Source organism: Solea senegalensis, linkage group LG4 (assembly GCF_019176455.1).
Source record: "Solea senegalensis isolate Sse05_10M linkage group LG4, IFAPA_SoseM_1, whole genome shotgun sequence".
Taxonomy (NCBI): Eukaryota; Metazoa; Chordata; class Actinopteri; order Pleuronectiformes; family Soleidae; genus Solea; species Solea senegalensis.
The window spans coordinates 3,684,059-3,695,566 of record NC_058024.1 but is presented as its reverse complement, the minus strand read 5'-3'; the positions used below and the strand labels follow the sequence as shown (position 1 = coordinate 3,695,566).

The 11,508-nt window shown below is 40.9% G+C and overlaps 2 protein-coding genes across 2 annotated transcripts in view; one reads left to right on the top strand and one right to left on the bottom strand.

The window, feature by feature from the left end:
• Positions 1-525, bottom strand: part of LOC122767694 (opioid growth factor receptor-like) — a 5,001-nt gene extending 4,476 nt beyond the window's left edge. Inside the window, exon 1 of the mRNA XM_044023133.1 lies at positions 29-525. Within this exon, the coding sequence (XP_043879068.1) occupies positions 29-454 (426 nt within the window). The 5' untranslated portion in view covers positions 455-525. The remainder of the gene's footprint in view (positions 1-28) is intronic.
• Positions 526-6,174: 5,649 nt separating this feature from the next.
• Positions 6,175-9,113, top strand: LOC122768637 (potassium channel subfamily K member 15-like). The gene is made up of 3 exons (XM_044024769.1): positions 6,175-6,466; positions 8,120-8,619; positions 8,653-9,113. The coding sequence occupies exons 1-3, from the start codon at positions 6,181-6,183 to the stop codon at positions 9,076-9,078; spliced, it is 1,212 nt and encodes a 403-aa protein (XP_043880704.1). The 5' UTR covers positions 6,175-6,180; the 3' UTR covers positions 9,079-9,113.
• The last annotated feature ends 2,395 nt before the right edge of the window (positions 9,114-11,508 follow it).

Below are 11,508 nucleotides of genomic sequence, written 5' to 3'. Positions count from 1 at the left end.
ATGTTGATAAAAAAAAAGTTTCACTCACAAACGCAGCTGTTGACCGCAGGCTGCTCCTCTTCATCACTCCTCTCTTCTCCTCCTCCTCCTCCTCACTTCCGTCTGACTCCCAGGTTGAATCGTAATCACAATAAAACTCATCCGTTGTGTCCACGCGCTCACACTCTCCCTCCTCCGCCTCCTCCTCCTCCTCCTCTTCCTCCTCCTCTTCATCCATAAGCTTCCGCTCGCGTGGACCTTGTTCTGGATCACCAACGGTCTCCGCGTCAACTCCTCCGTTTCTCTCAGGCTTACCCCGGCTTCCGGAATCTTCTCTCCAGCCTAAAGCCAGACGCACGGACCTGACTAAAGGACTCACGAGTGGCGTGACGAGGAAAGTTCTGCTGATGCGCCATATCCACGCGATCACAGGACCAAGTGTGCTGTACATCAACCAGATCATCATGCGAATCATGTCTCTGCCGATTCACGCAGGGTCACCCACAGAACTGTTCGTGTTTCATTGTTTCACTTTCACTTTCTGCTCTCTTTACTGAGAAACACGCGCGATCGGAGCACGCGCGCACACACGCACACACACACACACACACAGAGCAGACGTTACCGCACATCATCAGTGATTTTCAGCAAAAACACAACAAATAACAATTACAGTTGATATTCATTCAGATAAGTTATTTGAATGACTATCGTCAGACCTGTCTGTCTGTCTGTCTGTCTGCAACCCAGGCAATACAAGGATTATTGCCTGTATTAACTTTGACAAAAGTTAAAAAGTTAATGTCTGTTAATGTCAATAATGTCAATAAAGTCGTCTGTCTGTCTGTCTGACTGTTAACCACATCCCAGCTAACACTTTCTGGGTCCCAGAGCATTCTGGGAATGTTCCCTGAAGTTTTCCCTCAGTAGTGGACCTTATGAAAGGTTATGGAAGGTTTTCTTAACATTCTCCAAACGTAAGATGTTAACGTTCTTTGAATGTTTTTGTGTTAGTGGAGATAAACTGGAGCCCCTAATAAGTCAACTGCCAGGTTTGAATCCTGTCAAGCCAACTGTTGCACAGTTATGTGGTGAACAGACAGACAGACAGACAGACAGACTGGCTCCCCATCACAGGACTGTATCAGGTAAGTGCTGCAGACAGACGCAGTGTCAGTGCTGCCAGTTCAACATTCAAAGACTTTATTGTCTTATTCACGGTCTCTGTGCAGTGAAATTCATCCTCGCTGTCCACACAAATGCTGGGTTAAAAGTCAGTAGATAAAAGTAGATAAATGGTTAAATAGATAGTTAAAGTAACTAAATAAAACAAAATAATGGGAGTAGAACTGCAAATGCAATAATGAACAGTGGCTGGTGAGGCCTCCTCTCGTTCCTCATGCCCACTATCATCTCCTTCATCTTGTGGCCTGCCAGTCAGAAAGTCCAGGAGCCCGTGGGTGAGTTTGTGGGGATGTGGGTTTTCACATTATCCATGTCAGTGTGTATGTCTGTCAGCAGCAGTAAACACTATTAAACACTACATTTTGAAAATAAAGTCAATAAAAGATACCAGAAAACGTTGGGGACATATACATAAATAACTAAAAACATTCTCAACAATCATTTAAACTTCAAGCACAACAAAGTCCATTTTATGTGGCGTCCTGTTATTATGCTGTTTCATTTAGGACACAAGAAGTCAGTGAATAGAAGTGAATATATCATAGTCATTTATTGTGTTCTTTGATAACTTTGAACAGATTCCAAACAAGGAAACATAGTGAAAGTACAAAACGAGTCAGAACAATAAACCACTGAAAAACAATAACCAAATAAATAGGCAATAAATAAAAGAGAGGATTGTTGAACTATTCAACTTGACCACCATTTAATAGAAGTACAGTCTGTGTTTGCAGAGGGAATAAATGACTTGGAATAGTCATTGGAATAACTGCTAATGCAACTGTTATATATCTGTTCTCTCCTGTCTCAACCTCACCTCCCTCTTTTCCTTTCTCTCCCCCGTTTCCGTCCCCCATTTTCCTTTCACCGCAGTCGCTCGAGGCAGATGCTGCATAAACATTTCTGCCTTACTAATTTGTGTTTCCACTAGCATAGTACCTAGTATCTTTTAGTCGTTTTAGGCCTAAATCTAAAAAGGAAACGACAGCAGAGCACTGGTGCATCCTTGTGTCCACAGGACAAAAACACCCGCTCTGTGTTTTTATTATAAAATGGAGACTATTTTTTATATTTTATTCAAGTCATTTGAAAATGATGCTCCTAACTCATCAGTGCTAGTCATTTATTTTTGAAGTGCCACATGTTGTCATTTGTTGTTTTGTTTCATTTATTCAAAACCAGAGCCATTGTAAGAACTAAAAGCAGCTTTGTACAGCTGAATGTATGTAACTGTAGTTGTTCTGGTCTGAATCATAGTGACAGAATGTGACAGAATACAACAGTGAGCAGCAGCTGTCTCTACATTTACATTGTCATTTGCTGTAAAGTAAGAATGAATTGACTTTTAGCAAACATGCTTTGAATAGAAGTGTTTTTATTGACACGATATAGTCATCATAAAGACAGTCCAGTCTTTATCTCCAACCATGTTTGCAGTTTGAGAGTCTGGATTCTACTCTGTGGACACACTGTCCTTAATGTCTTCCTGTGAATGTACTGATCATCCTGCAGTTTATATTTAATAGACATTTAAAAGCCACAAAGTGATTATGCTGCAAATCGCCGTATGACTGTAACATGATGTTGTGTCAGTGAGGTAATCACTGTGTGCTCAGGGGAGAAGAAGCTGTAGGAACATTTATCTAAACAATGGATACAAACACCAGTGGGCAGTCAATTACCTGCCAGCTTGTATGGTGTAGTGTAGTGTAGTGTGTTGTAGTATAGTACAGTACAGTATGGTATAGTATAGTATAATATAGTACAGTATAGTATAGTACAGTATAGTATAATATAGTACAGTACAGAATAGTATAGTACAGTATAGAATATTATAGTATAGTATAGTACAGTACAGAATAGTATAGTACAGTATAGAATATTATAGTATAGTACAGTATAGAATATTATAGTATAGTATAATACAGTACAGTATAGTATAGTACAGTATAGAATATTATAGTATAGAATATTATAGTATAGTACAGTATAGTATAGGATAGTACAGTATAGAATATTATAGTATAGTACAGTATAGTATAGAATATTAGAGTACAGTATAGTATAGTACAGTACAGTATAGCATAGTATTACAGTATAGTATAATACAGTACAGTATAGTATAGTACAGTATAGAATATTATAGTATAGTATAATACAGTACAGTATAGTATAGTACAGTATAGAATATTATAGTATAGTACAGTATAGTATAGGATAGTACAGTATAGAATATTATAGTATAGTACAGTATAGTATAGTATAGTATAAAATATTATAGTATAGTATAGCATAGTATAAAATAAAATATTATAGTATAGTATAGTACGGTATAGTATAGTATAGTGTAGTACAGTACAGTATTGTATAGTACAGTATAGTACAGTATAGTACGGTATAGTATAGTATAATATAGTCTAGTATAGTACGGTATAGTATAGTATAGTATAATGTGGTATATGATGTCAGATGTGATGAGGAGGTTAAACGTGTACTTTTATTAGAATTATTATTTTGATGTAAGATATTTACAAAAGCAACTCGTGTAACATGTGTTCAGCAGTAGATTGTACTTCATGTACTGTATCTACACAACATACAGCCATATGTTACACACACTTAGGAGAAGCAAGCCATAAATGTAGATGTTAATGACGGATGTCAGGATCTTTATGACTTACTTAAGTGCATGAATGAGCCCGTCACTTAATGAAGACTGTAACATAGAGTCCATTCATGTGTTGTATAATAGTGACATATTAAGAATAGTCTTCTTTTTCACACTGTCGGTGGAACACATATTTTTGAGTAAACATTTCAAAGTGAAAAATAAGAATCAAATCATTCTAAATCAGGAGGTTCTGAAATGGCTCCTGACCCGTTACTGTCCAAGCAGATCATTGTGGATCAAGTTTATAGTAACATCCTGAGAGGATACAGGATGTATCATCTCTGTCCCTGTCTTTGTCTCTCTGTCTCTCAGTGCCTGTGTTTACACTTAATTAATAATGACTACTTGGCGGATTACTCAGAGACTAGGTGTGCTTGCTTGATAAAGGTCAGTGCTGCCACCAGCTAATGCTTCATCACTCAGAGTTATACTTCAGCCCAGCATATTGTGAATACTCCACACATGAACGCTTCACAGGGCAAAATAATTAAGAGGAGAGTGTGGATGGAAGGACCAGCTGTTTATGCTGTGCCTCTGTGGCAGACCACACACACACACACACACACACACACAGACGATGACACAAGACACTAACCCTAACCCTAACCCAAAACACAAATCTAACGCCACAAAAACACAAATATAACGTCATTAAAACACGGTTCTAATGTCACAAAAAAACAAATCTAACGCCACAAAAACACAGTTCTAACGTCACAAAAACACAAATCTAACGTCACAAAAAATCTAACGCCACAAAAATCTAACACAAAAACACAGTTCTAACGCCACAAAAAAACAAATCTAACACAAATCTAAACAAAAACAGGGTTCTAGCGCCACTAAAGCACGGTTCTAACGTCACAAAAACACAAGTCTAGCACCACAAAAACACAAATCTAACGTCACAAAAACATGGTTCTAACATCACAAAAACAGGGTTCTAGCGTCACTAAAGCACGGTTCTAACGGCACAAAAACAGGGTTCTAAACACAAAACATGGTTCTAGCGTCACAAAAACATGGTTCTAACGCCACAAAAACAGGGTTCTAAGCGCCACTAAAGCACGGTTCTAACGCCACAAAACACAAGTCTAGCACCACAAAACACAAATCTAACGTCACAAAACATGGTTCTAACATCACAAAAACAGGGTTCTAGCGCCACTAAAGCACGGTTCTAACAAAACAGGGTTCTAACAAAAACATGGGTTCTAGCCACAAAAACAGGGTTCTAGTTCTAACGCCACAAAACAGGGTTCTAGCCACAAAAAACAGGGTTCTAACGCCACAAAACACAGTTCTAGCCACAAAACACAGTTCTAACGCCACAAAACAGGGTTATAATGTCACAAAACACAAGTCTAGCCACAAAACACAAATCTAACGCCACAAAAACATGGTTCTAACGCCACAAAACAGGGTTCTCGGCCACAAAACAGGGTTCTAGCGCCACAAAACACAGCCACAAAACAGGGTTCTAACGTCACAAAACACAGTTCTAACGCCACAAAACAGGGTTATAATGTCACAAAAACAAGTCTAGCGCCACAAAAACACAAATCTAACGTCACAAAAACATGGTTCTAACATCACAAAAACATGGTTCTAACATCACAAAAACAGGGTTCTACCGTCACTAAAGCACGGTTCTAACGTCACAAAAACAGGGTTCTAACGTCACATTAATATGATCATTGTCAGTGTGGTCTGCCTTCGACAGATTCAACTGTAGAATGGAATTCTGACTGAATCAAAGACCAGTGACAAGAATATGTTTTAATATAGCAAGTATTACAGTACTGTACAGTGCAGTGAGTAAGTCTGTCTCTCCTGTGTTTTCCCTCATGTTGCATGATATCGATTCCTCATACACGGTAAATGTTTTCATACACAGAAGCAGCCATATATCGTCTCAGATGGTGCAGGATTGTTTTCCTTGATTCTGTTCCTGCTATGATCCTTGATTTGGCCCGCGGGCCTTGAGTTGGACACGTGATAAAGGATCTGAATGTTTTCACGACTTCACACTTTGTTTTAAAGTCAATGTGAAGATTGTTCTGTCCGCATGAAGTCATGAATGTACTGAATTCTCCTCTCTGGACAGGTGAGTAGAACATTTACAGATGAATGGGTCATGTGATCACCTTTAAGTAGGTTACATTAGGTGGAAAGTCAAGGTGCTGCCAGCTGCTGAGCTCAAGTAACCTGCGCAGACACGCCACAGGCTACAGTTTCAACACCTCACAGCCTGTACTGTACATGACTGCTGTAATCCTATCAGGACACATCAGTGCTGCTGAAGATGAACGCCGCTCCCGCGTCCTGCTGCTCCCTCTGTGAGGATGAAGAAGCACAACAGCATCAGGACCTTCTGTCTCATCCTCTCCATCATCCTCTACCTGCTCATCGGTGCCGCGGTGTTTGATGCACTGGAGTCAGAGAGTGAGAGTTCAAGGAAAAAAGTGCTGGAGCAGAAGCTGAATGAGCTGAAGAGGAAGCACGGCTTCACTGAGGAAGATTACCGGCGCATGGAGAGAGTGGTGCTGCTGTCAGAGTCGCACAGAGCCGGCAGTCAGTGGAAGTTCAGCGGCTCTTTTTACTTCGCCATCACTGTTATCACCACCATAGGCAAGTTTAAACCAACTCTCTCTGTGTGTGTGTGTGTGTGTGTGTGTGTGTGTGTGTGTGTGTGTGTGTGTGTCCTCTTGTCAGGACCAGTAGTCCTCATGGAGACCAAAACCAGGTTCCTAATGAGGCAGAGAGATGGTGTGAAGTCCTTAGAGCTGAGTATAAAGTTTAGCTCAATGCAAATCTGGCATGAAACTGCAGCCTGGTGACAGAACTGTATGTAAGATAACCCATAATAACCCCAGTATGTTATTATGACACTATCAAGTGTGTTTGACTTTCAACAAACACAAATCCTATCACTTTTTTATATCATTTAATATCAACATGTATTATGATATATATGTATATATATATCTATATCTATAGATATATACACATATATATCTCTATATATGTGTATATATATATATATCTTATATCTGTACATATATATGTAATCATCAAAGGTCAGAGGAAGTTCACAAAACCACTCACTTTCAGTCACATGATGATTGAGTTCACATTAAATCAAACAATAAAATAAACATTTTAAAACATGAAGTGACTTTTGTAATATCATTTTGTAGATTCCATGTATTTTTTAAATCAATACATTTAGAATATTTAATTTATAATATGATGTATTTCACAATACAATATATGTGATTTTTATCAACACAAGCAGATACCTGATCACCATGTGACTGAGTGAGTCAGTGACTGAGTGAGGGAGTGAGTCAGTGACTGAGTGAGTCAATGAGTGAGTGAGAGTCAGTGACTGAGTGAGTGAGTCAGTGACTGACTGACTGAGTCAATGAGTGAGTGAGAGTCAGTGACTGAGTGAGTGAGTGAGTGAGTCTGAGTGACTGAGTGAGTCAGTGACTGAGTGAGTCAGTGACTGAATGACTGAGTGAGTCAGTGACTGAATGACTGAGTGAGTCAGTGAGTGACTGAGTGAGTCAGTGACTGAGTGAGTGAGTGACTGAGTGAGTGAGTGAGTCAGTGACCGAGTGAGTCAGTGACTGAGTGAATTAGTGAGTAAATCAGTGAGTCAGTCAGTGAGTGAGTGACTGAGTGAATCAGTGAGGGAGTGAGTGAGTCATTGAATCAGTAAGTGAGTGAGTGAGTCAGTCAGTGACCGAGTGAGTCAGTGACTGAGTGAATTAGTGAGTAAATCAGTGAGTCAGTCAGTGAGTGAGTGACTGAGTGAATCAGTGAGGGAGTGAGTGAGTCAGTGAATCAGTAAGTGAGTGAGTGAGTCAGTGAGTGACTGAGTGAGTCAGTGACTGAGTGAATTAGTGAGTAAATCAGTGAGTGAGTCAGTGAGTGAGTGACTGAGTGAATCAGTGAGTGAGTGAATCAGTGAGTGAGTGAGTGAGTGAGTGAGTCACTATATATCTACAGCGATGATGGCTCATCGGCACAGCAAGTCGTCTTTCAACTTGAAGGTTGTGGGTTTGATTCCCGGCTCCACTCGTCTACATGCCAGTGATGAGTGTCTCCGTTTGAGATTATCGACATAAACCAGCATGTTGTGTGCAGCATATAATCCCCATGAACCCACACAGTTGTGTTCACCTGGTCTGAGGCGGCGTGTTGAGAGTTGATAGATGCTGCACATTTGCTGACGGTTTCTGATGACGTGACCTGTTATATGCTGTGGTTCTGCAGGCTATGGCCACGTCGCTCCTCGGACTGATGCTGGAAAAGCTTTCTGCATGTTTTACGCCGTGCTGGGCATTCCTCTGACCCTGGTCATGTTCCAGAGCCTGGGAGAGAGGATCAACACTTTTGTCCGCTACCTCCTGAGAAGAGCCAAGCAGGGACTGGGGCTCCTGAAGGTGGAGGTGTCCACCTGGAACATGGTCCTGGTGGGGCTGTTGTCTTGCATGAGTACTCTCTGTGTTGGAGCTGCAGCATTCTCTCATTTTGAGGACTGGACCTTCTTCACCGCCTACTACTACTGTTTCACCACACTCACCACTATCGGCTTTGGGGACTTTGTGGCCCTGCAGAGGACAGACGCTCTGCAGAGGCAGCCACCGTACGTGGCCTTCAGCTTCATGTACATCTTGGTTGGGCTGACAGTGATCGGTGCTTTTCTTAACCTGGTGGTCCTGAGGTTCCTCACTGTCAGCTCAGATGAGCTCGTGGTACGGCCGGAGCCAAACGTAGAGCAGAGACCACAGCCTAAAGACACACAGGAGGACCTGGAGGTGTCGGACACCGACGCAGAAACTGCTGCAGTGGGAGATGAAGACAGAAGAGATGGACACAGCAGCCGGTCTTACCTGAGCTTGCCGATGGAGGCGGGCACCAGCTGTACCAACCTCCTCCCTGCTCCTGCAGAGGAGCACAGACATGTTTCATCTCCACTCAGAGACTCCGTGCTTCCTGACACCAGCAGATTCACACCTTGGTTCGCCTGCATCTGCTGTGACGTGGACGTTCAGGACAGCCCTCATTCGTCTCACTGGGACCAGGACTTTGGACACAGCAACCCGGTCTTTTACAACTCCGTCTCCTACAGGGTTGAACAGACGTCGTGCAGCTCACAGCAGGCTTCACCCAGCTGCAGAGGACTGTGCCTGGTCCAGAACTATCCTCACACCAGGAGGAGATCAGTCTAACACTGTCACCTCAGTCAAAAACATATATATGTATACAAAGTCTACCACTAGCATTGCTGTGATTTATTCATTTATTTTAATTTATTCTATATTTATCTTTATTAAGATACAACCAAATCCTTCAGGAAATCTGTACACTAGAATATAAAAACAACTCTTTTCAGACTCGACTCTTCTGGTCAATCTTCTTCCTTTCTTGTAGTCTTCAGGTCTGGGCTGTTTTTTGTTTTATATTCTTGACAATAAGCAATAACAATAAGAACACCTGTGGTGTTATCAGTGCCATTCATTATGTTTCCACTCCTGCAGGTGCTGCTGCGATTGTTCCAGAGAAAGATGAAGTTCACACCGTAAACCCTAACCCATCATCATCATCATCGATCATTTTGCTGATTATTTTCTCAATAAAATGAAGGAAAACATTAAAAAATGTTGATCAGTGTTTGTAAAACCTGGAAATGATGTTCTCAAATGTCTTGTTTTTGTCCTCAAACCTAAATGATTCAGTTTTGAATGATTTCTTTGTTTTATGGAGCAAAGAAACGACGAAAATATTCACATTTAAGAAGCTGAAACAATCAGAGAAACTTGTTGTAATCGTGAAAAAAGCTTCAAAACAATGAATGGATTATCAAAATTAATTTAGTAATGGATTAATTATGGATTAATAGAGTAACTGTTTCAGTTCTAAAATGCTGTTCTAAAAATCTAATAGTGTTTTGGGTTGTTGTTGCAATAGAAGAAGAAAAATCTAAATTTGACCATTCTTTGATTGTTCTGCAGAACACTATGTTGAGGTCAGTGCTCTGTGTGGACCATACCATCAATCCTTGGACTCCATGTTCTTCTAGACACTGGAGATAGTTCATAACGACACTGGCTGTGTGCGTGGGCTCTTTGTCCTGCCGCAGAATAAATGTCGGGGCCTCTTGTTTCCACGTCAGAGGTTTGGCTTTTTGCTGCCAGTTCTTCCACAAAGACCTCTTGTGTTGTGTTCAGACTTCTGTGGACAGTCATGAGTGTATCTGAGTCCCACAGGTCTGTGCCAGTTCTGAGGTGAAGTCTCTGCTGGACATGTTCACACGTCAAAGGGAAGTAGACATGATGTGTCTGTCATCCTTGGTCCTCAACGTTGCCTGTTTCTTTGTGCTTCTTCTGAAGAGCTTGACCAGCACATGTTGAAATCTTTGTCTGGGAGAGACCTTGTGAAACTGGCTGCTCGTCACACAGAAGCTGCTTCAGCTGTGTTTCAAACCACATGTGAAAAAAGTGATCATTAGCACCTGGTTGGTTTAAACCAGAGGTGCCAAACTCGAATGACCAATGCATGTCGAGTCTGGTCCAGAAGCGGCCGGTCTAGAGAAAAAACAACTGTGCGCAGTATGAGCTCAAAATGATCACACAGTATCCCATCATGATATTGCAATAAAGATAATTCATGATACTATTTCACAGAAGTTCAAAGTAGAAGTGCTTGTTTGACACATTTATGACACAAAATGAGTCTATTAACAATTAAGTAAATTAAGTTAACGTGAACAATCGGAATTAAAGCACCAAACAAGTCTATATGTAATTTAATAATAAATATATTCTATCATCTTGCCGGCAGATGTGTTCAAAAGAAGATGAGGTCATGATACAACATGATATTAAGTGGTGGGCCGCATGTGGCCCGCGGGCCGCCAGTTTGACACCTCTGATTGTGTGCAGGTGTATCTATCAGAGCATTTACAGTATTTTGTAAAGTGATAAATACCCATGTTCATTTCATCATTACAGCCTCAGAGTATGTTATACACATGTTTTCTATAGGAAGTGTGGGATTAGCCAGATTTTAGTTTCAGTGTCAGAGATTGTCTTCAGTGTTGTCACCTTTGACCTTCGGCTATTTCCAGTCCGTAATCATAGCCGTCTCCTAAAAGGAACATTCAGTACACTCGATCCCTGTGGCTGGTTCCCTAAGTAACGTGTCCATCGCCATAGTAGTGGAAAACATGAGACAGACATGCAGTAGGTGCAGTAAAGACAACGGCAGCAGAGAGAATCATGTTCTGGGACGAATGACACACGTGGTCTCTGAATGTTTCATCATGTGTGCTTGTCTCATACATTTATTATTATTATTATTATTATTATTGTTATTATTTAACTCAAGGAAATCCAATTTTCCATGCATTAAAAAAAAAATCTACACCCAAGCCACACTTCATTCTCTGCATGTCAGTCGTTAAGGGGGATGCTGCGGCAACAGATCATCGTCTTTATGTCACATCCTGAGGTGAAGACAGACGGTGGATCAGTGGATGAGGAAGGCTGTGTTTGATTCCTGGCTACATTCAGGGATTACACAGATTTACCAAAGATCAAAAAACAAAGCCAGCACTGCTTCAAAGTAAAGTGTGAATAATTGATGCAGATATCGGATAT

What these genes read in the sequence shown, in the direction of transcription:
- LOC122768637 (XM_044024769.1), top strand. Translation starts at nt 6,181, where the DNA reads ATGAAGAAGCACAACAGCATCAGGACCTTCTGTCTCATCCTCTCCATC. An exon ending in CACTGTTATCACCACCATAG is followed by an intron (nt 6,467 to 8,119) that starts GCAAGTTTAAAC and finishes GTGGTTCTGCAG; the next exon opens with GCTATGGCCACGTCGCTCCT. An exon ending in TGGTACGGCCGGAGCCAAAC is followed by an intron (nt 8,620 to 8,652) that starts GTAGAGCAGAGA and finishes AAAGACACACAG; the next exon opens with GAGGACCTGGAGGTGTCGGA.